The sequence below is a fragment of the Platichthys flesus genome, chromosome 3 (genome assembly GCF_949316205.1).
Source record: "Platichthys flesus chromosome 3, fPlaFle2.1, whole genome shotgun sequence".
Taxonomy (NCBI): domain Eukaryota; kingdom Metazoa; phylum Chordata; class Actinopteri; order Pleuronectiformes; family Pleuronectidae; genus Platichthys; species Platichthys flesus.
This window is the reverse complement of record NC_084947.1, coordinates 9,238,782-9,263,360: the sequence shown is the minus strand read 5'-3', so window position 1 is coordinate 9,263,360 and position 24,579 is coordinate 9,238,782. Positions and strand designations below refer to the sequence as shown.

At 44.9% G+C, this 24,579-nt stretch overlaps 1 protein-coding gene across 1 annotated transcript in view; it reads left to right on the top strand.

The window, feature by feature from the left end:
• aopep (aminopeptidase O (putative)) overlaps positions 1-24,315 on the top strand; it is a 69,598-nt gene extending 45,283 nt beyond the window's left edge. Inside the window, exons 15-18 of the mRNA XM_062381749.1 lie at positions 10,186-10,302; positions 15,824-15,910; positions 15,995-16,145; positions 23,599-24,315. Of these exons, the coding sequence (XP_062237733.1) occupies positions 10,186-10,302; positions 15,824-15,910; positions 15,995-16,135 (345 nt within the window). The 3' untranslated portion in view covers positions 16,136-16,145; positions 23,599-24,315. The remainder of the gene's footprint in view (positions 1-10,185; positions 10,303-15,823; positions 15,911-15,994; positions 16,146-23,598) is intronic.
• The last annotated feature ends 264 nt before the right edge of the window (positions 24,316-24,579 follow it).

Sequence of the window (24,579 nt, the reverse complement as noted above, 5' to 3'; positions counted from 1 at the left end):
GGGGTCTTTTGCCTTTTACTGAGAGAACAGTGAAAGCGTTGGGGAGAGAGAACGGGGGAAGACCCGCACCAGAGGGGCCGACTTGGAACTGAACCTGCGGCCTCAAGCCTCCAGATGTGTAGCGGTTATTGTTATTATTGATTAAACTGCTAATACTCTCCTTGATTGATCATTTGGTCTTTTCAATGTCAAATAAAGGGTGAAAAATACTCATCACAAGTGAAAATCCCAAAGTGATTTTATCAAAATTGAGCAATTGCGATTCAACTAAGTCAAACCCACCAGGCAGACGACTGGTGATGCAGGCAATGTGGCGCAGTGATGCTAAATTTACCTGCAAACTTGACCGAGCTAAACAAATGTAGAGAAACTGAATATAGTTTCCCATCCCAAGCACCCCGTTTTACAAGGATACACAGAAATCAGAGTTTTTCAAAGTCTGCTCTTTGAAAGCGTTAAAACAAGGGACTCAAAGGTAGTGGGAAAATGTTTGTTTCACAAAATTTCATCATGAGTGTAGAAAAAGCATAATTTGAAGCTAGTTAGACAAATATAAGGTATTGTGAAACAATGATAAAATGACTGCCAAGGAATGACAACACAGAAAGACTCTCTTAATCTTTCCAAAGGTCTGGTGTAATGGAGCATCGAGACAGTCAGACAGACGCATGTAGAAATCAATTCACTTGTTGCCAACAGCCGTACTGCAGGCGACAGCTTCAGCTCCAAACCCCCCCAGTCTGGGAAATAATGAGTTGCCAAGCTGGAAGTGGTCTTATCATGGAGGAGGAAAAAAACCCCACAAAGGATTATCTTCCTGTGGTTCAAATGCAAAGACAACAACAGGTTTTGAATTTCTTTCCATCTTTTTTTCCGTGTGTGTCTCCGTGATGCTCTTTCTGAAATACTTTCTATGGTGTCATCTGTCGTATATCTGTGAATGTGTGTGCATGACTCCATACTTCTGTGTGTGTGTTTGTGTGTCTGTGTGCAGCATATATTTATACTGCACACACAAACGCACAAAGAGCAACAAGGATGCGTCTTACTTGTTAACTGAGCTCAGACGCCTGCAGAAAGACAAACTCCGTCTTTAACTCAGGACCACAGGAGGCTCCATGGAGGCTCCTCCTGACTGTGACCTTTCATTTTGAAGGCTGTGCCGATTTCATCCTCCTCTTCCTCCGCCGGTCCCTCGTCCCTGTTTCCCCTCTTCTTCTCCCTCTGTGGCCCTGTATCTCTCTTTCTCTGTGTGTCTTTCAGCAGCAGTCGATGTTATCGTTCCGCAGTCGAGGTCATCACCGGTCCATGTTTGTGTTTCACCCATATTATTGTTGTCATCTGGCTAGGCCTGACTTGAATGGACAAATCTGAGCTGTATGCATTGTCTTTTTTTTTTTTTTTCCTTCAGTGTGTGCGCGCTGACATTTAGAAGCTTAACCGTTTCAGAATGGCACGGCAACGGAATTGCCAACAGTCAATCGCCGGAGCTGACCAACGTTTCCTTTTTTTAACTCTTCACTGTGTGCACCTTTGTGTCTCTGTGCCCTTTTCACCCTTGTAATTATAATCAAGAGCAGAAGACTCCAGCGATAATATTTACCCAAATCCCTGTAAAGGAAACTGCTGTGTGGATGGTAGCCACTGCTGTTTTTGTTATCCTCCTCAGGGATAATATTTAACCAGCAGCCCCCGGGCCGCGCTCTCACCCTCCCAGGATTAGTCCTGAACAAATGACATGAGGAAATTAAACCTGGGCGCTCTGCTATTTTCAGCCTTAGTCACATTTCAGACTTCCGTTCCTTATGTGTTCAGGAAAGGAGCGGCTGAGGATCCGTGAGATAGCCATATGTGTGGATTCCAATATGGGGATAATTTGGGATAAAGACGTCAGCATTTGCCTCAGAATTGTGTTCCTGGCAGGAATAAACTTCCCCTGAAGCGGGATGTAGGCAAATCACAGGACTCTGAAACTCTCCAGTGGAAAAGAGGAAACAGAAACACCAATAAGAACAAAGCAATGATTTGAGTAATTCTGTCAGGATGTTACTTTAATTTAAGTTAACTAATCGAAGGGAGCATTCAATGTGTACATCAAAGGAAAGTTATGCTTAACTTGAGCAAAAACAAATATATATGAACAATTTTTGTCAGAGTTTGAACGTTTAAAACATTGTTTAAACTCGTTAAAGCTGTGGTGGGTGACATATATCTGGCTTTATTGAGCGGTAATTTTATAATAACCTTCCAGAATAATGTAAATCAAGTGATAGTGAGAGAAAACTAGACTTCTAAATAAAATCCTACAGGAAAGGTCGCTGTTCCAGCTTCGGCAACTGGTGCCAAATTGACCTAATAAAAAGGAAGACATGAATAATCCAAAAAGAGTTGAAAAGAGAGTCGGAGAATAAAAGCAATAAATTCTGCACACACTCGTCTGGTGGGAGAAGCTCAGGATAAAAAGCCTCAATCCCAAACTATTATTACTGAGGGTCCTGTCAATGGGACTTAGTCGTCTCTGGGTAGATGATGTTTTTGTCGGGGTAATTTTAAGATTCACGGCGAGAGCATGATTTGTTTTTAATACTTCAAGGTCTACGGTACAGATTTATGATCTATTACAGCCTTTGGATACAACACATAGTACTTGTTTGTATGATTAATAACTTTTGACATGATTCAGAATTTGTTTGCAGTGAGATAAAAGGAGAAAATCACCAGACTTAACCATCGTGATAACTTTTAGAAAAGCGCTTATATCAGTTTGTTCTTCGTGACCCAAGAGGTCTGTACATCTCTGTCCTCCACCATCCCTTCCTCCTGTTCTCTCTCTTTGTCTGCGCTGGCATCCAGCTGTTTGGACGTGTCACTGGAGCGCCACTGCTGCAGATTTTTCTCTCTCGCACACACACAGCTGTCCTTTTGTTCCAGTTGTGTTTCAAAGGCCACTGTCTTCTGAACGGCGTCCGGGTGCTGCGAGGGCAAAACACAGCCTCTGCTGAGACATCGGTCCAGCTCCTGCTTGTGACTCCTCCTGATTGGTTGTAGCACCTGCGTGGAGCGTAGTTGGATCTAAGGGGGCTTGTTATACCCTTCCAGTGAAAGGGGCATGTGAAGACACTGCGGGTTGACACAATGAGGAGGAGGCCAAAGTCTGTTTCCGCCTCCCCAGGACCAGAGGAGACCAGCGCTGCGCTACAGGGAAATTGTGCTTTTCAAAATTGGGAAGAAAAAGGTTAGAAGATTGAGAGAGGAAAAAAAAAAAAGGTCCTACAGAAATATTCTGCACTTGAGGAGTTTTCTGTGGCTCCGTCAGGAATGAAACAATAGATGGTGGGGGGGGGGGGGGGGCGGTACGAGGGAGGCGAGGGAGGCATCCACTGGAGACGGCTAGATCTGTGGCTGGCGTCAAATCATGAAGTGCCAGAGATTAATTAAACTAACCCTGTTTTGGAGGTGTGTGAATGAGTGTGAGTCAGAGCGGTAATGAGGAGGACACATGTTAATTGCCTCTATGATCATCGCCAAATTTTCCTGAACAAACACACAACCTTCTGTGGCTGCACATAGAAAGAATAAAACGTGTTGAGGAAATCAAGGCAGGCTACTTGATGAGCTGCGGAGCCTCTTGCCCACTGAAAGTGTGTACTTGCCCACTCTCGTGTAGTCCTGTTACTTTGTATGTATGTGTGTGTGTGTGCCCCCCCCCCCTAACCCTAACCCCCCCCCGAATGCCGGGTCAACCGGGTATGCTTTTCCAGCTTAACCCCTGGTTTACAACCCCGCGATGTCCCCTCTCTGCCGAGGCTGTGAACCTGAAGGGTGAGAGGGAAAGCCAGGGGGGTTAAACATGGGCTCCTCATGCAGAAGAACACATGGAGCTTTCATGCAGAGCGCAGACAGTCGTCGGTCTCCGCACTCGAGCTGAAAAATGTATCCAGCACACTCGAGTTACGCCGAATAACTGAGGCACATAGACCTGTTTGTTTGCCAAAGGGGCACATTTGATTGGCAGTGTGTTGTACAGTGTGTTGTACGTGCTGTGAATATTTCCCTCCCATTACACCCGCTCTCATACCGGCTAACATCCTGACGCCTCACCTGTCGTCAGTGCATGTGTTTGTGTCAGATCTTTACATCGATGACACAACCGGTCCCGACAATCAGCCTGATGTCAAGGTCAAGACTTCAAAACCCATCCTCTCTCTTTCTCTTCTGTTATTTTCTTTCGGGTCCTTGTGTGTGTGACTCTCTGAAAGGCTTGCTGTATGTTGTGATTCGAGATGATGATGATGATGATGATGATGATTGGGCTCACGACTGATTGCAGCAGCCGGCTCCGCACACACAAACATACACACATCACAACATGCACCCTCGTCCCGCTCTCGCTCCCTGGAGACAGACGCCTGTGGATGTTGATTACAGACGGTTTCAGGGTGGAGAACAAAGACTGGACGCTGTTAATGAGCAGATAGTCCTCGCTGAGGTCATCTGTCTGTGACCCACACGATCTGTGAGACCGGCACCACAGCAGCAGCAGGTGTGACTTCATTTTGGGAGATGATAACGCAGGAGACGGCTCCATTTCCCAAGTTGAAAGGGTAACACGTGACTCGCAGATAACCTTTCAGTGTGTGTGTGTATGTGTGTGTTTGTGTGTGTGTGTGTGTGTGTTTTCTCCAGACCATTGCCCGAAATTGGTTTACAAAACCTCTGATGTCAGCATGCAGTTTGCTAATGTCTTTTAAGGCCACGTGAAAACACAAGATTGCAGTATCATGTCCCCACAGTGTATGAATTTGTTTTTCAGCAGCTACTCATCATATTTATGTGATTTTATATTTACACGGCTCCCCTCGCTACTACTTAACTCTCCCACACAGTGGCAAACAGATGCTACATACTGTGTTACTGTATCGAAGGGGCCACCTGCTATATGCGTTGTGAGGATGGAAGGAAGTCATCTGTTTTCTTTTTGGGGAAGGTAGTAACACCCCTGTCTGTTTGTAAGTTGGTTGATGTGTTTGTTTTTGATGGGCCCTTATTCCACGGGTCAAAAAAACCACCAACACCTGCTAACATCTGGCTTTTGTCTGCATTGGGAATGGATACGTTGGGCATCTCAGGTCATGCAGAAGACCCAGGTTTTAATCTGGTCCGGCTCTGGTGGGCAGTGATGGAGACATGGCACTTTGAGGGAGAGGGGGGGGCATCAGTTGTCGTTGGAACTAATTCACGGATGATCAGCCATATTTAGGGAACTGATTTCTATAGGTGTGTGTGTGCAGTTTCAGCTCGACTGAATTTAAGGGGACTCTTGTTCCTTGGCGGAGGTATGCGCTCTACTGAGTGCTATAGAACTCTAATAAGAATTGTGGAAAGGGCCAACATTTAATGGTCCAGAAAAAAACACCAGTTTCTTTACATCACTTGGTTTCCTTTCCACTCTTTAGTCTCCAGCTCGCCGTTTTTATTGGTGACCACCTGCCCAGTTTTTTTTTTTGCTTTGCATTTTAATTCTGTGCAGCTGTAGTGAGCAGTTACAGGCTAATTAAAAGTGTACATATTTGCGATGCTATTTATGCTGTCATGGCTGTCGAGAGGATCCTAACAGCTGCCCGGAGCAGCGTTTCTCCCAGAGACGTAAGGCGGCCGGTGGTGTTTGAGGAGATGGATGTGAGAGGGCCCTTAAATCAAGTGTAAAATAAAGATGGACAAAGAGAGATAAAGGAGGCGAGGAGGGGATTTTAATTGGAGGCGCCAGACGCACAGTTTGGACCAGTGAAAGGACGAGTGGAGTTGGTATGGCGACCATGCCGACAGAGACCGAGAGAGAGAGAGGGAGGGATTTGAGGGGAAGAATGAGTGAAACCTTAGTACCTGAGGCGGCGTGGGCTGAGGCCTTTAGCTGCTGGTGCCAGAATGTGTTTTTACGAGCCTGCGGTCTGACAGAAATAAAAGGCGGCCGAGCGGTTGAATGGCATCACACGCACGCACACACACACACACACGGTTCAATGCCCTCTCAGAAATCCCGGTTTGGTTTTATAATGTCACACTTATTCGATGTCTCCAGCCCCCATAATGCAGTGTGACTGAACAAGCGGCGGCCTCTCCCCCAGTTGAGACAGAGGCAGGGAGTGAGAGAGGAGGTAAGGGATGAGAAGCATCAGGAGCAGCTCTGGGTTCTATCTATTGGCACCAAGGGAAGGGAAAGAGGTTCTCTTCTGTTCTTAGGAGGCGAAATGCAGATTTTATGGTCAGTTTGTCCAATAGTCGACTTTTCACACAGTCCCTTTGGTGCCTGTTCTTTCTTTTTAGTATCTCTCTTAACTTGTCCACATCTTTCTGCTACTTCCCTTTTCTATTTTCCTTATTATCAATAACTTGCAATGAACTTACAAGCAATCAGAGGGGAGAAGTAAAATGACTTGACAAATGACTAAAAACAGGAGTAAAACCAAGACCGGTGGTTGTTGCCTGCAAACCAGAAGCAGGAGAAGGCAGCGATGAGTCAGTCAGCCGGGGTTATCTGAGGAGCCTCTGGCAGCGATGTGACGGTAAATGCCGATTGACCACTTAGGACGGCGAGCGATGAAAACAGGAGGAGGCCGCGACCCTGTATGTCGCAGAGGAGGCAAGGAATAGGCGGGGAAAAAATGAAAATATTCAGAATCAGTGTTGTCAGGCTCCTGAGGAGGAACACAGGCTCGCTCGCCCGTCTCGCTCGCCCGTGTACCGTGCAGAACGCAGAGAGTGGCGCTCGGTGCCGTTGCTATGGAAATACTGAACAAGTGATGGATTGTTGGAAGGGGCGAAGAGAAATGATGTAAGAGAATATATAAAAAATTAAGGATTTTTCATTCTTTCCACAAGAGAAGGAGGTGCAGCACAGAAATAATAATCTCATTTAACTGTTAAACAGTCTTTTAGTGCAGCCTGATAGATTTGGAAATATCACAATTAAGTATGAAATGATGCAGTGAGAGAGTTTTTGTATTCTCTGTCGAACAACAGCTTTAAAGCTTTGATTTATTCTGTACAAACATGCATGACGACTGTGGCTTAGACCCATACTCACATACGGTATATGTATGTGCACACACACACACACACACACACACACACACACACACACACACACACACACACTCACACTCCGTATACTTTGTCATTTATAGATTGCGGTGGAAATCGTATCCTGTTTTTTTCCCCTATAGCCGTTGCTCCTTGAGCTGTCAATCACCTTGGTGAACAGTCTATATTTGTCAATGTACACGTGTGTGTGTGTGTGTGTGTGTGTGTGTGTGTGTGTGTGTGTGTACGTGCATGTGTGTCATTGTTCTGCCGAGGTTTAGAGGTCAGTGTCTGAAGGGGACATTTTCAGCAGCATATTTCCCAGAGGTCCTTGCAAAGCTCGACTCAATATAGACTTTATGCAACCAACACATGTCAGCGGTTTGCATGTGAGCTGAGTGTCTATGTTGGTTTGTACATTCTTTTATATATATGTAATGTCCATGTGAGCATATTTATAGGCCTGTTTGTGTGTGTGTGTGTGTGTGCGCGTGTGTGTCAGTCAGATAGAGACTGTATGTTCTGTCTTTCCTATCATTAGCATTCCTCTGCTTTGATGGACAATACAGAAATGAGATATTTCCTCATGGATCGTTGAGATGAGGGGAATATGTTTCCCCCTTCAGTGGTAAAGTGCTGAAAGCACTGTACTGTTGAGGGCTATTGTTAACCTTGACATGATCAAGGCTCTGGACTGTGTGTGTGTTTGTGTGTGTGTGTGTGTGTTTGTGTGTGTCGTTGTCTGCACTGTTTGCAAGTGTTCATGTGCCAAGTGTTCTTCAGACTCTACCCATTAATAAGGAGTACTCAGCCATGGAGTTCACCTTTTCCCCTATAATTGTTTGTCTCTCGACCCCCTGATCTCTTCCCCTGTCTCCCCCTCATCTATTCCTCCCCCACCACACACCCACACACCCACACACCCAAAGTGACATGAAGCCTTCTGGCAGTTGACAATCAATTCAGTAATATAACACAAATCAAATTTTGGTTTTAGGCAGTGATGGCTGGATATTCAGCTTTTACTTTAATTCACAATTCTTTATTTTCACACCAGATCTAACTTGTATGAATAAATATTGTTTAGCTTTTCAGTTCACATTTATCGTTATTTACATTTCCATATGATCCATAACATGACTCAAGTTCCACGGTCAGTTTGATCAGAAATTATTTGTTTTCAGGAATCTTTATCTGTGTGTGTGTCTGTGTGTGTCTGTGTGCGTGTGTGTGTATGTTTAGAGAGAGAGAGAGACAGTGGCAGGATCATCATGACAATATAAAAGGATTTTTAATGTACCGTCATTGACCAGGAATTCGTTTTTTGAGACACTGGTACAGACGTATTGATTACCACCATAAGCACATACAGGCATGACAGGACAGGTGTGTGTGTGTGTGTGTGTGTGTGTGTGTGTGTGTGTGTGTGTGTGTGTGTGTGTGTGTGTGTGTGTGTGTGTGTGTGTGTGTGTGTGTGTGTGTGTGTGTGTGTGTGTGTGTGTGTGTGTGTGTGTGTGTGTGTGTGTGTGTGTGTGTGTGTGTGTAAAGCAGCGTTTTATTGCCGTGGACCCTCCTCTCTTTTCAAAGAGTGGGAGAGGGAGTCAGGAGGATCATGGATGGGCCCCAATGAGACCCTTTAGAAATGGAGACGCCACTTCAGACAACACGCAGCCCTCACAACATGGAGGAGGAGGGACGGAGGGAGGAGAGTCAATAGAGGGTGAAGGGAAAGACTGGATACCAGATTTTCCAGAGTTATATGATCATCAGCGTGGGTGTGCGTGTGTGTCTGTGTGTGTCTGTCGATGTATGTGTGTGGGTGTAGCAGGAGTGGCAGTCGTGTTTGATTTGAGCGTTTGCCAGCTAGATTCTAGGTGTTACTCCCTCAGCTCTAACAGCTACATGCTGAAATACGTCTTGGTTTTTTGGATCAAGTTGTTTCCCAGCAGCGCTTGGGAGGTTGTTTACCAAAAAGCGATTTAAGTGGAGAGGCTCTTTCTAAAATAAATATTACACGAAAGCAGCTATTGACCGTAATCTCACTGCCTGTGTTTACATGAAGAGAAGAGTTTCATCTGCCTCCTTCTCTGTCATTTTGTGTTTTCCTCCCCCTTTGTGCTCTGCTTCGCTCAGTCACACACACGCACAAATACCTATTTTCAAATTCGCCTCCACTGAGCCTTCAGCCATTAATTGTGTCCCAGACTGGGACCAGAGAGAAAGTGCAGCTGGGAGTGCTGGGTATAACAGGGAGAGAGGCAGGCGAGGCGAGGCAAGGCTGGGCACAGCATGTTCCCCCCCGAGGAGGAAGTCGCTCTGCAGTATCGCTGCCCACATCCATCCGCGGAAAAATCACCTAAAGTCACCGCGGAGTTGCTGCCGTCCCTGATGATGTTAGTCATCAGAAGAAAATAGGTTGTTTCCTTGAGGTTCCAACTCAGCAGAAGAGTGCGTTCGCTAGTAACAGGCAACAGCAAAGCGATTCCTATGTTTTTAATCTCAATCGGGGGGGGGGGGGGGGGGGGGTTTCACTGCAGTCTACAAAGACTCACGGTTTATAAAAGATGTCTTATTTTGGCAGTTTGTGTCCCTGAACAGTGTTTGTTTCTCTTCAATACAACAATAGATAAAAAATACCTTTTCAGTTCTTGGTTTCACTTCTCTTCATGTCCTCGGTCCAAATCCTGTTTTTCCCTTCGTTTGTCCTCTTTTGCTTTTTTTTTGTAGTATTTCCCAGTTGTACAGGATTTGCTTGGTTTACCATGTTTATTTAATCACCGCTTCAGCTCGGTGTTATTATGTTTCCTCACTTTCCTCTGTATTAATTAACTAATGTTCTTTCTCCTTTCATCAAACCTTTCCCAGTACAGCGAGGATAATGACATTTATGGAAAATAATGTAAATGTGTTTGTGGGTGGGTGCACAGTCTGCGATACGTGAATAATTTTGCTGGTCTGTATTATTTTGGCAGTTTAGTGGTTTAGAGGTGCGGGTGCTGGATTTTTTTTTTCTTTGCATAATATTTGTTACAATTTCAATAAAGTTAATGAAGGAGCTTGTATTAGTCAGCACTATTAACATCGTATATGGTTTTGTCTCCTCAGTTGACGTCGGACCAGCTCGTGATGCTCCTGGAGCTTCTATTGGAGGAACCGGAGCTGAGCGTGGCGACGATCCGCACTCTGCAGAAGACCTACAACCCGCACAAGCAAGACGCTGAGGTGAGTCCACACACAGACACACAACACACATGCACCTATAGAATGGACCCATACACAAGTGAGTGTACAGATGGAGGACCATCCTTCATCCATAGGGTATGAGGGGTCACAGGGGAAATGATGTGAAGGGAATGTTGAGGCTTCAACATTCACCAGATCTGCAGTTCAACAGCGATGGGGCATTTTTGACAAATGTGTTTTATAGTGCTATTTCTTTTTAGAAAATGTTCATCCCATCAGTAAACGTTCCAGAACCTCCACCAAGGCCCAATAGTCAAATTCCACACACTCATAAATACCAGTCCCCTGAATATGACGGATTGTTTTTTATCAAGAACCATTAATTATTAGAGAAATTCCTCCTATCTCACAGTGTTAAAGAAAGTTTAAAAATAAATTCTGGATCAGCCATCACTTCTTTCCAGACTCATTGATTGATTGATTGATTATTTATTTAAGCCTCGGAAAACACATTGAGGAATAAGACCCTCCTTTACAATGGTGCCGAGGGTACAATAAAGAGTAAAACATTGAAAAATAAATATATAAGAATAAAATAAATATGCATATAAACATACAGCAATACAAAGTAAAAGGTCACAAATAGACCCTGACGATTCAATAAATACTACAAAATATTATGGTTAAGCTTAACCCAACTAACAATTACAATCACTGCAGGAGAAGCCAGCCCTACATGAAACAAGACTCGAGAACTCCTTTAATGAAATAACGTTAAAGATTTTTGGACCTCATTCCAGATGTAGGGTGCCTTATAACAGAAAGCTGCCTTCCCCAAGTTAGTGTTAACATGAGGCAGATATCTCCTATCTCATCTCCTACTATTCCTCCAAAAGTAGTTTTTGCATAATCCTTCTAACAGGCAAGAAATAAATTAAATCACAACCTCCTTGGTGCAAGTGAATAAACATCAAGAAACACTGAAGCTGATCTTCCAGCTGTTCCTGGCCCAACACCTTAATATGACGCTTTGTTTTTTTTCCTTTGTCGCCTGTCTGTACGGCTCCAAACTCTCTGCATCTCCTCTGGTAATAACAAGTCTCCCTTCCCATCCCACGACGCAGCGCTCGGTAATGTGTGTAATAGCAGCTCTCTTCTCTACGGCTGAAGCCCACAAGTATTCGCTTCATGTTCTAGCCCAAAGTTCCTTAATGGTACTATTAAAAAGAGTTTGGGAGTCAGCTTGAGTGTGTCCATTTCTGTTTGTGCTCTTCTCTGTGTGTGTGTGTGTGTGTGTGTGTGTGTGTGTGTGTGAGGACAGATCACACGTTCCTCACTGTACAGCTGTGGCCGAGCCCGTAAACTGTCCGCACTAACCCCCATCATTAACACATGGGTTTTCTGGAAGAGAAACATTCGATACATATTCAGTTCTTTACAAGTTCTCATTAGTTATATGAGCTGTTTTGTTGGGGCACTGATGTATATAAATGGGGCTCAGATGTTCTACAGTGTGGAGCCAGCCGACACTGATCCAGATTATCTAAAGATGCATTTAATGACCATCTTTTATTATTAACATTCCTCACAAGCCTCGTGTTCAAGTTCCCACATAAAAAAAAAAGAAAGAAAACCTCTTCATCTAAATCTATGTTTCAAAAGCATCCTGTGAATCTGAAAGCATGATTTGTTTCAGAGACTTAACTTGGACTTCCGCAGGTTATCATAATGCTCTTCAGTTTTCATGATGGACCTCCTGGTCACCCTGCGTTCGCCCCGCGGGTCCAGCTTTAGGTTCTCGGCCTCTTTAGTCCCACTTCCTGGCAGATGAAAGCAGATTCGCCTCCGCAATTTCCAGGAAACAACTTTCAGGGTTTTTCTAAAAATACACAGGGCCATTATGCACATAGTCATGCATGGGGGAAAAAAAAACATTTACACTGACACACAGCAGCACACACCTGTCTGAAGGCAATGGTCCAGTCCTAATGTTAGTGATCTCGTTCAGAAGAGGTTAATCACCTCCATCTCTTCTTATAAACGTGGCCATTTGTTCTCCTCTCTTTCTGTCTGTCACTCTGTTTCTTGCCTTTTCTTTCCTGTCTCCACTTCTCGCTCAGCCTCTCTTTGCCTGAGACAACATCCTCTTCAGAAGATTGATGATTGATCTGTTTCAAATTCCTGGAGAAATACCAGACTGAGTGCTGCTCAGCCTCTGGAGCCCCTTCACTGTTTGCCTGGGAGAGAGTGAGAGCTTTTCAGAGTGGATGAATATTGAATTATGGGAATGATGGTGATGGTTTCTGAAAGGCGGTTTGTAAGAATGCATTGTGAGCTGATTGATGGATCACCTGAAAATAGAACTTTGTTAAAGGGCCCAGTAGTGATCAGTAACTCATCTAATGAGGAATCGATGCCAAGTAAATGACAAGAAATTTGATATTTAGTCATTTTAATTAACACATTTGATGACATTTTGTTGTTATAACTTAATTTATTGATTGCTTTCTACATTTCTTATATAGCATCCAAGCGAGCTGACCTCTGTTGTCTAAAAAGCTGAATAAAGTTTGATAAAAGGAGTGAAGCTGTGATGACTGGCGTGCAAGCTTAAGTTTCCCAGTATGTGATCTGCATGGTCACCGACACAATAGTGAAAGGAAATATGTGGCTGACCACCGGTGTGCGTGCAGCGAGCTGCTTTGTGAGCGGTGTGAGTGACCATGAATACGTGTGTGAGACTCTGTGTGAGCCCGAGCATGTGTTTGCATGTATGAGAAATGTGTGCGTGACTGCCTTTCATAAGAGCCTCATGTGATGCAAGATGCTGTGTGACCCCTACATGCGCACATGCATCTGTGTGTGGGTGTGTGTGTGTGTGTGTGTGTGTGTGTCTGTGTGTGTGTGTGGTTTCTTGAGTGCATTTCTGGTTTTGTGGGAGTGTGTTGAAGGCCATCTGTTGGTCAAGCACACTGGGCATATTGTGTGTTTGTGGTGCACAGGTTACGTTTCCTCCTCCAGTGACTGGAGACTTCACGAGACCACATCAAGAGGCGTCTGGGACAACCGGCCGCAACATGTGGAGCGGAGGAGAGGAGAGGAGGATGAACGAGGGGAACAAGCTATTCAGAAAGGAGAAATACTACAGAAAAAGTCACCTCGCGTTTATTTATACAACCTTGAATCAAAACGGCTCAAAGGGGATTCACAGGCTCATAGAAGACTGGAAACAAAAACAGTTCCTCAAGTGAGCAAAAAAAAACACTGTAATGGGAAAAACTTAAAAACCTTGCGAGGGATTATAGAGGAAGAAATCCCTTCCAGGCCTAATAGGTGCCATTGGGCAAATGACTTGATAGGAAAACGAGACTGGCTGCAATTGGATAATTGTGGAGCGCGAATGCAGAAGAAGGATAAAGACTAGAAAGGATAGTTCAACATTTTCAATAGCTTTTTTGCCGATAAAGGGAATAAAGCCCGTGCGGGGGTGCAGTATGTGCACCAACAAGACAACTATCACACTGCGTTTTGTCGCTTCACTCCATGCAGGGTTTTGCGTGTCTGTCATGTGTCTGATTGCAAGATTACTTGTCACGCGAGCGAGCACAAAGTACGTAGCGAGTGTGTGTGTGTGTATGTGGACTGGTGGAAGTGTAGGGTGAAGCAGGGGTGTGGGTGCAGTAATAAATGAAGGAATGTCACTGTGTAATTGCATGTGCTGTCAGAGAGAGGGGCCCAGGCCAGAGGAAAACGGATCAAATAAAAAAATAAGGGGGTGAGGAGAGGTGCACCAGGCAGCTGCTCTGCCCCAGGGCTCTCCCCAGGATTGTAACCCAGCATAGGCAACAGCTGCTGGGGCTTCACAGGCCAAAAGGGCAGGGATGGCACCAGAGGGCACACACACACACACACACACACTATACTTGCTTCTGCACAACCCCAACATTCATGAAAGCAAAACGCACACATATATCAGTGTTCCCTTGTGGGCAGAAGGTAGAAGATACACTTGACTTGCACTTTTCGTCTTTTGTCAGGTCTGCTGTGCAAACAGACGGCGAGCATAAACAGCAGGAGAGAGACTTTTAAAGTTGGATGGAAAGAGGAAGTAGAAATCCCTGCAGAGACCAATTAAGCTCATGTTTATTTAGTATTGTTCAGAGTTAATATGAGGATCTAAGTGCGTCTGCTGAGTGGAGCGTCGCTCGGTTGGCCTTCATCCTGCTGCATAAACAGGTGGAGGGCAGCGCAACACTTCCAGCACAGACAATTGAAACTTTAAAAAAAAACTCCTATTAAGAGTTGACACAGATCTCAGGTGGATCATTTGGCTCCTCTGTAGAAAGCTTAAAATGAATCTCTGTACAAGCGCTGTCGAGAAGCCCAAAGCTTGAGCCGCTGAAACAGAATCAATCACTGAAAATCCCACGCTTGGTCACTGTCCTCTCCAAAGGACTTGTTTATTACCCTGAGTGTGGAGGAGATGGTTATGGAGGAGATTGAAACAGCCACAAAAGAAACCATTGGAGGGAAACTGTCAGGCTGTAACGTAGTGACGGTGCTTTAACAGGTTTCTCATCTGGACTCTTTTATTTATTTTTTTCTCCGTCGTCCTTCTGTCCCTTTTATCATCAGTGTGTCTGCGCCCCTAAACTACAGCCGTGCACACGCCTGCGCACGTGCACCGATGGTCACGTGCACGCTCGCAGCAGATGATGATGGGTGGTGGCTGAGGCAGGGACAGAGCCAGTCTCTGATCTCTCCTGTAACTGCGGCAACAGAGCTCCTATTGATCCGCCGGGAGAAAGGCCAGGCATTAGCTTTCACACACACACACACACACACACAAACACACACACACACAAATATACACGCATGCACACTTACAGAAAAAACACCTTGTCGTAGATTTTAAAAAGAAGTTCTACACGTGAACTTTGGATTGAGATGGCTCCGTTTCCAAAGCAGAGTTCACGTCAGCTAATCCTCTGATTCTGGATCAGCCTCGTCATTGTCAGTGGATCCTGCAGCTTTGTCAGACGAGCTGTTCGTCTTTTGTTCCCGGCTTTGATTTGATCTGCTCACATTCGTGTTCTAGTAGTGCACAGACCAAAAGAGCGTACGAGGGAAATGTCTTCCCACATGGCGACGTTTGGAGGAACGTTTGGAAGTATGCTGCAAGTGGATTTGAACTGTGTTTAGTAGTAATGTATACCCTGACACAAGGGTTTATTGAATTTGGTAAAGGTTTCATGGAGTTTGAAGGAGCAACAGAAACTCAGACCTTATATAACCTCATCAGAGCCCCTGTATAGACTGATGAGCAGTTTTTATTTGGATGTCATGCTTCAGTTTGAAATGAGACACTGGGATTTGCAAATCACTTTCTGATTAATTTCTTGTACCTGCATAACATCAACGAAAGGGAAAACTTTAATATATTTTCATGGACTCTTTATTTTATAAGTTCTGTGTTGGTCCATGTTAATAATATGCTGCTCTTTCGATTTCAGACTTGATATCAATATTTGTTTTTCATGAATATGTTATTTGCCTCCAGGTCCGACATCGCTGGTGTGAGCTGGTGGTCAAACACGGACACACTCAGGCTTACGGAGACGTGGAACACTTCCTGGTTCATGACCAAGTAAATACACACATCTTCACTTTTAAAAACGCTGAGTCATTGTATGAGATAGTAAGAAAAATAACCATGAGCTGTGTGTTCCAGGCCATGGGTGTGTATCTGTACGGGGAGCTGATGGTTCACGAGGACCCCGAGCAGCAGGCTCTGGCTGGTCGCTGCCTCTCATTGGTCCAGGAGGAGATGGACCAATCGGCACGTAGAGTGGTGCAGGAGATGATCTTATGACCTTTTGGAGGTGAAGTCTCATCTTCAGCTTTTTATTCACTGGGTGTCAAACGTGCTGTTCCTCGTTTTTTTCTCCGTATTTCTAAAACCAAGCCTCTGTTCATCATGGGGCCTTGTTCTTGATACTGATATTAGGGAGTAAATCATTTCCTATTACATATATAAAAATGGCATTAGTTCCTTAGATGTTGTTATTCAACCTTTATGACTAAGACATATTATTCATTGTTTACAGTTTAACCATGAACTTTATTATGAATTACTATAAAATTATTGAAAAAGCACAAATTCAACCAATGATATGGAACTTGAATTAAGAAAATAACCTTTTTTACGTATTTTCTGCAATGATTATTCTGTAAAAAGAAAAGTTTTCATAACTGTGCATATCTGCAAAGATGAACACTCTCACTGATGTGTAGGTGACAGGCTCATATATCGATTTACATCAGCCAACAGATAAATTGGTCGGGCTCGACATATTTCATCAGAATTCTAATAGTTTGTCTCTCCACGAAACATAGTGTGAAACCAGATGTCTTTTAATTGGCTGGTGCTTTTAAACTAGAACCATCTGTGGTGATAAGAATCAGTCACATCACTATAATAAAGCTTGGATGAGCGTCCGATGGGAAACAATGATCTGCAGCATGTGATCGTTTCACATCGTCTTGTTTTCCTTCTCCTGTCTTGACGTATTTCTACATTTTAAAGTCAATATTTGATCTCACATCTGACCTTTTAATCTGAAATGGCTTCTGTGCAAAGAAAGCTTTGTGTTGGACTGATCCTGATTCCATCTGCCCCAGCGGACAGTCCACACTTGAGTCACTTGGCTACCTATACAGCACATTCCTTCCTGAGCCCACTGAGTGTGTGTGCGAGTGTGTGTGTGTGTGTGTGTGCGTGTTTGTACACTCAGAATGGGGCCTTTTCCGTGGTTTCACAGCAGCGCCGTCAGGATGTGTTTGTCAGAGAAGGAATTCGGGAATGTGCTCCTCAAACAAACGAGGGAGCGAAGAGAGAGAAAGAGAGAGAGAGCGGGTCAGCGAGCAGTTTCTGAGGGGCTGGAGACGGACTCTGCTCGATGTGGGGTGATTTTTATCCTCCTGACCTTGAAATTCCTCCCGTGTGTGTGTGTGTGTGTGTGAGGGTCTATGCGGAACCACAACTGTCAACCAGTGGGCCTTTCTCACGAGTGAACAGTGAGGGGTTTATTGGTCTCACACGAAATGAAAGGAAGAGAGAAATTTATGGTTTGGACAGACAGACGGGAGGAAGAGGGAGGAAGAGGGAGGAAGAGGGAGCGGAAGGGAGGACCTGAGCGGAGACAGGTTTCTTTGAAGCCGCTGATCTTTTTTATAACAGACCTGGAACCACTGACACCAACCTGTGAATAATGGGAGCAGGCAATTACATGGCTCTCGTCTCAACATTACCAGTACAGTAACCCCGGCTATTCCTCAAGGCGGTAAAACACAGTGTTACACACAAAACACTGTGGATATATATGGAAGGGAAATTACATTTAGATTTTGAATCATCTAGTATTTTTTTTCTCTGCAGAATTTCACACTCCAAAACTAATCATCACATTTTGTGGTCGGCCCAACAGACCAGAAACTATTTGACATCATTGTGACTTTAGAGGAAGGCAGTTGATCCTCATTTGAGAAGCTGGAAGAAACAGCAAACATTTGGAATGAAGTTATTAACAGACTTTAAAGATCGTCACAGTTCCGGGTTCGGTTGATTTAACCTGATTTGGTCTGGAACGTCCTCCCGGAAACGTACGCGGTGGTGGTACTGGGAACCTTTCATATCTCCTCCCTGCCTTCTCCAAAGACAAGGGAGAGATTTCAGACAGAATAGTAAATTAGAAAAGAAATTGTTCTATGCATGATAAATAAAGTCATCTGAACAAAAGCCTGAAAGAACAGAAGCCGGTGTCTGTGGCCCTCGCAGGACTGTGATAAACACAACCAATCATTTCATTGGGACATGATTAAATGATGAGTCGGCGTACCTGTCTGTCACTAACCAACCCCCCCTCCCCCCTGCTCTCACTGCACATGACCAGAAGTTAGCGAGTGAGTCACAGAGAAGTCGGCTTCTGCCAGTGGCACATGTTCCTGTGTTATAAGGATGGGAGTGTAACCTGCTGTCGCTAGCAGGATTACCAACCTGAGCTTTAACGAACATTTTAAGTATGATTTTGACTAATTGTATATATTGCTCAATGATCTCTGATTTCTTACCCTCCCACCAGTTCACTCAATATCTATTTGCTGCATTATCATCCAGCACGTCCCCCAGTCCAGTGAGCGTGAGGTGACACCTCGGTCCACACAGGCTACGTCCACATCAACCTGAGACTTACACCTTCTGATTCCTTTTTTAGACAGAGGCCGAGTCACCACATGACGGTGTTTTATCTTCAGACACACACACACACACACACACACACACAAACACACAAACGCAAACACACACAGACATTTGCACAGGATGTTAAAGGCTTTCTAGACAAGTGCTCAGCATCTGGCTCAGTCCTGATAAATCTCTCTCTTACACACACACACACACACACACACACACACACACACACACACACACACACACACACACACACACACACACACACACACACACACACACACACACACACACACACACACACACACACACACACACACACACACACACACACACACACACACACACACACACACACACTTTCGTAGCGCCTATCTGTCTGTGCCTGCAGATCTCTTGTCATCATCCTTCACCCCCTCGCTGCACCCCCCTGTGGAGCCGCCCCACGACTTCAGGAGGAATGAGATGGGGCAGCAAAGACCGAAAAACAGAAAGAAAGAAACAGAACACAAGAGAAGAATATCCTATCTTTTACTTTTGCCTCCCATCGGGCCGACGCACACAAGCCTCTGTAAACATCGATGGATCACGGTGGTCAGCTGAGCTCGGGTCCAAATCTCCCTCCAATTAAAATGATGGATGAACAGATCTCCTCGCTGCTGTTGCATATTACACTGTGGGGAGATGGATTTACGTTTTACTGCCCCCCCCCGGCCCACTCCCACACACACAGACACACACACAGACAGACCACAGAACAGTGGGATCAAGCTGAGGCGGCCTGAGAGGGTTTAATTGAAAACAACATGTCTCTCAAGGCACACTCCCTCCTCTGTGTTCTTAGACCTAAAAGCACAACCTTTTAAAAAGAGAAGGGTGGTCTCTCCCTCTCGTCCCCCCCTCCTCCCTCCCTTTCTTTCTTTCTTTTCCCCCCTCCCTGTTCTCTCTCGTTCTTTTCTTCCCCTGGTACATGCCTTTGGAATCCCTCTTGATCCGCTTAATGAGGGGCATATCGCCGGGTTAGCCGAGCGTGGCGAATGGGAGAGGAGGAGAGGGGTAACCAAGGAGCGAGTGGGCGAGGAGAGGGAGCGAGGAGGACCCACAGGTCTGGTCCTCCGTGACCCGGAGCCCTGATGGCAGACACGAGGGAGGGAAAGAGAGGGAGAAGGAAAGAACAAAAAAAAAGAAGAAGAAGAGGTTTTTCCATGTGTGAGTGGTGGCAGGTTTAACGGTGGACTGGACCTGAGGACGTACCAGGAAAAAGAAAGAGAGAGAGAGATATAGAGAGAGAGAGAGGAGATCGTGTTCTTTCATGTCTGAGCTGTGAGGGTTCCTGGCGTGCTGATTTGTGACTTATGATAAAATCACATTGCCAGGGATTACCACACAACCCTGACACAGCCGGCTGCTATGGGAACCAGAGCCCCCACTAAACACACACACACACACACACACACACACACACACACACACACACACACACACACACACACACACACACACACACACACACACACTCATTCCCCCCAAAACTTTAAAAAGACGTGATTATCTCAGAGTGTGATTGTGTTTGAGGAGCTGATGATTTTGAAGTGCGGAAAAGAAAAAAAAGGATGATGAGGGAGCCAGAGGGCCAGATGTGGGTGTTTGAAAGGAGTGTAGGAGTGTGTGTGTGTGGGTCTGTGTGTGTACGTGTGTGTGTGTGTGTGTGTGTACGTGTCAGTCAGACAGACAGTGTTTGTATCCTCTCTCCAGCCAGGCACAGAGCTTAGCTGATTGGTGAACAGTGATTGATTTCCTCTTTGTTCACAGTGGCTAAGTTCTGCACCTGAGGAGAGCATGACCCAGACAAGCAGACAAGTGAAGACAATGAACGGGTGTGAAAGAAAGGGAGATCTCAGTGGCTGTGTGTATGTGTGTGTTTGTGTGTGTCGGTCCGTGTGTGGTGTTTTTTCAAACTTTAATTACCTAATGTGCGCTCATACATTTCAGTCTCAGAGCTCCTTCCCCTTTGTCCTCCGCTTTTTCTCGCTCCTTCCTTGATTGTCCCGCATCCTCTTTCACCTTTCCCTTCATTCTCTTATCTCATCCACCACCCCCCCCCCCCCCCCCCCCCCATCCTTTCTCCTCATCCCCCTTTTTCCTTCAACTCTTGCTCAAGTGTTAAAAACCCTTCCGCCCCAGACCTCATCTCACCCAGACGAATCAAACCCCTCCTGGCATACGCAGAACCGCGGGGCCACGTTACTAATGAGCTGCACTTTGTGTCTGTTGTTCTTTCTGCGTCTTTCATCTTCCCTCCTTCCTCTTGCACTCGCCCCGCTCCGCCTCGGTCTGGTTTCAGTGAAGTAGCGTAATGTTTGCAGATGACGCCGGTTTGCACGCTCTGCAGCTCTATGGTGAAGGTGAGAGAGACTGTACTTCCAGTGCTAATGAGGCCTGAGGAGACTTAATGCTGCCCACAGACGTTTCATCAATCAGGGACCAGTCGCTTATAAAACCATTTTTCAAACGCGTCGCCCAATCCCTGATAAAAGGTTTTATCTGGTTCGGCTAGTAGGTTCTGTTTGCATGTTTGGAGAAGGCGGTCACACGCCAGCATCATCAGTTCAGTTTAGGAAATAATATGTGACAATGTCTAAAAAACTGTTATATTTTGTTGACTTGTGAACTTTAATTTTCTTCCAACAATGTTCAAACCCAGAATTATCCTCTCTTTGATTCAAGGCAACGTTTCATTGTGCTCGTCTTTTGATTGGGTCATGCTGGATGGAACTCTTGGCCTCGTCTAGAACTTCCTGGTGGCCTGTTTGCCAGTCGGCTGTTTTTTCCTTTCTCTGGTTGTGTTGGTGACTCGTGCTGGATCAGCATTATTCACGGCTGTTTAATGTGTAACGTGACTGAAACACAGGACCTCTCACGTGAACACGATTTGTAGTTGCCATCTTCATCGGCAATGGCAACAACTCCCACAATCCCCCACGGTTTCATGATGTCATCACACTAGCTCTTCTGTTATTCTTTTGGCTGAGAGACTTTAAGCGGCTGAAGATACATATTGTACATTTTAAGTGAACCAGATTTGAAGAGATTCCAGACACAGCAGAGTTAAAGAAGGCCGGACAGGATGATCATGAAATCTGTTCTTAAAATCCTCCTCCTAGCGTTTCAGTTTTTGAACTGTAGATCAGCCTGGCAGTGAGAAGTAGCGCCTGCACGTCCCCGGCTGACGTGTATTGATTTCTGATCTAATCTCAGCTCGAGGAAAGGAGGGATCCAGACAGAAAGCAGATGGATTCTCACACTGTGCATGAAAACAAGACTGAGGCGCCACCGATGGAAATCTTTTCGATGATTTCTGAGCCTTCCATCACTCGGGTCTGTCGGTGTCATTTTCTGGGTGAATTGAAGTGTTTTGAAAATAGATTTACTTTGCGATAAATGCTTCTACTGTGTCGTCTCCGATCAGAGAGAGAACAAACTGGGATCCCGGAAAAAAGCCAGAATTTGGAAAAGGGTCAAACCAGATGCGTGGTTTCCAGTATTACAGTGATAGTGAGGGAGCGTTCTGGAATCAGTCGATAAGCTTCATTAATAAAAAACAATGCAAAGGAAAAGGTCCTTAGCAATATGTGCATGTTTATCATATTGCTTATTTACATCTACTCCATCTGCCATATAAACATCATTACATTTCGTTATTGTGTAAACCTCCTACAAAGTCTCAGAAAAACAAATTCAACAATTAATCATTACGACTGAAAGTTTCCAGTATTGACACGAAGCAACTGAACAAACAAATGTCTCTTGAACGTGGGCGTCCATCTTCTGTCCACCTGATTGTAATACATATCAAAACAGAGACAGATGCCTGTTAATGTATTTTTAAACTGTCTTTTTTTGGGCCGATCAGCACCGGAGCCCCGAGGACGTATTATTACACTTTATATTCACCACGACAAAATGGCGGCTAAACGGGGACAGATGTGTAAATTAGAAATGAGGGCCATGTGGAGCCTGCCATTTTTAGACCTATATTTAGGGCCTGTTAAAAGAGTAATGACCATCAAAGGCCTGTAGAAGGGAGGAATAGCGATCAGGGCCAATATCTGAAAGGTGATTTATTACACTCTAATGGGAGGGAAATGGTGCTCGGCACATCAAAGCACCAGGCAACATGGAGAAAGACACCAAAAATAAACCTATTGAGCTCCCTCCATCCCTCCTCTCTCCATCCCTCGCTCTCGACACGCAGCCACACTTTGACCATGTGAAGCTGCTGTATGAGACTCCATTGGCCATGCAGCTTTCTCTATGTAAACTCGTGCAGTGTGTGGGGGTGTGTTGTTAAGAAGGTTGTGGAATGTGATGCTGATGGATTTATATCTAGATTTTTAGGATCAAAACCTTAAAATACTGTTTTTATTCCAAAAATGTAAGAATCATTTTGATGGCTCCCCCGTTCTCCAGCCTGAGTCTCAGTGAAGCCACAGTGTTGAGCTGCCTCACGATGGCACTTCATTATAAACACTGAAGGAAAAAGAAGACAACGGGTTGACCAATGAGAAGGCTCTGGACTCGGCCTCCTGTGCCTACTGAGCTGATTATCAGTCCTACAACCACTGGCTCAGTTCAGCAGGAACAGGAGTCCAGTCCCATCACCAGCAAACCACAGACAACACTGGCCCGGGTCCGTCAGAACCACAGACAACACTGGCCCGGGTCCAACAGAACTAGACCACACACTAATCTTTACAGGGTGACATTGTGATGTTTTTCCAGAGAACAACAACTTTACCTCCTTTCAAAATGTAACTTTTTTTATTCATTTGCAGAACAGTTTCAGGAAACTTTCAAAGATCAAGGAAAATAATTATTGACTACAATCAATAATCAGTAGAAGTTAGTAGTATTCACATCCTCCTCAGTAATCCAGTATTTGTTGACTTGTGTGTCTTTGGTCCTTCGACATCTTTTTGGATTGAACTCACTCTTATCCGTGTTTTCTTTACATCAGGTTGAAAACGAACAAGCAGCCAGAGGATTGTACCGAATGCAATTCTCCAATCTTTATCTTTCTCTTCCAGGTTGCCGACCACAGACGGAGATGACGGGAGTCTGGCTCACGAGGGCGGACGAGGGTCCAGGACTCACCTCCTTCTCCCCGGCAGGAGAGGAGAGGCCGCAGAGTCGCCGAGCAGCGTGAACACCAGAAGGCTCTTACGCCGCGGCCCGAGGCCAACTGGCGATGTTTAGAGAACAGCAGTTCTGTTCATTCAAGTCTAAAGGGATGGTGTGTGTGGACCAGGGACGGGACAGCCTGTGTGTAGTGAGATTCACTGTTGTTGCTGCGTCAAAAGAGAAGCTCCACATTTCAATCTGCTCCGAACGACTGAACATGTGAGAAGAGATTTTTCATAAAGATACTGCACCTCCGACCTCAGCAGCTGCGTCTCAGCTAGTTTTTCTGTGTGTGTGTGTGTGTGCGTGTGCGTGTGTGAGTCTGTGTGTAGGTGTGAATTCATGTCTGTTTAGTCTACAGCCACGATCTGGTTCTGGAGTTTAGACTGGAAAACCTTCCAGGTGAATAATGTTTTCATACATAACAAATGACCTCACTTCTCTCTGGGCTCTAACGACACTGGAAAATATACACTTGACAAGGATCAGGACGTTTTCTATACGTCCACGTGACGGATCTGTAACTGCTGTGTAAATATAATAATGACAAGATGTTTTCCCTGCGTGATGTCAAGTGAGTTTTTTTTTACAACCGGGTTGAAATAAAAAATAGTTTTCTTGAACCTGTGACTTTTTAAGCTCAGTCCGTGTGTGAAGAAGTAAGAGTTGAAGATTTCTGATTTTATTTGCAAAGGTTCAAATATCTAGATTCTCATGCTTATCACTGGCTGTTCAATGCTTTTACAAACTACTATCAACACCTCATGTCATGAAGGTTTTATAAAGAAATGTAATAAAAGGTACCAAGTGTTTGAGTGAGGTCGGGTTTACCTTCACTTTTGACCACTAGAATGGAATCCGTTTCAAATTTGACTAAAACAATAATC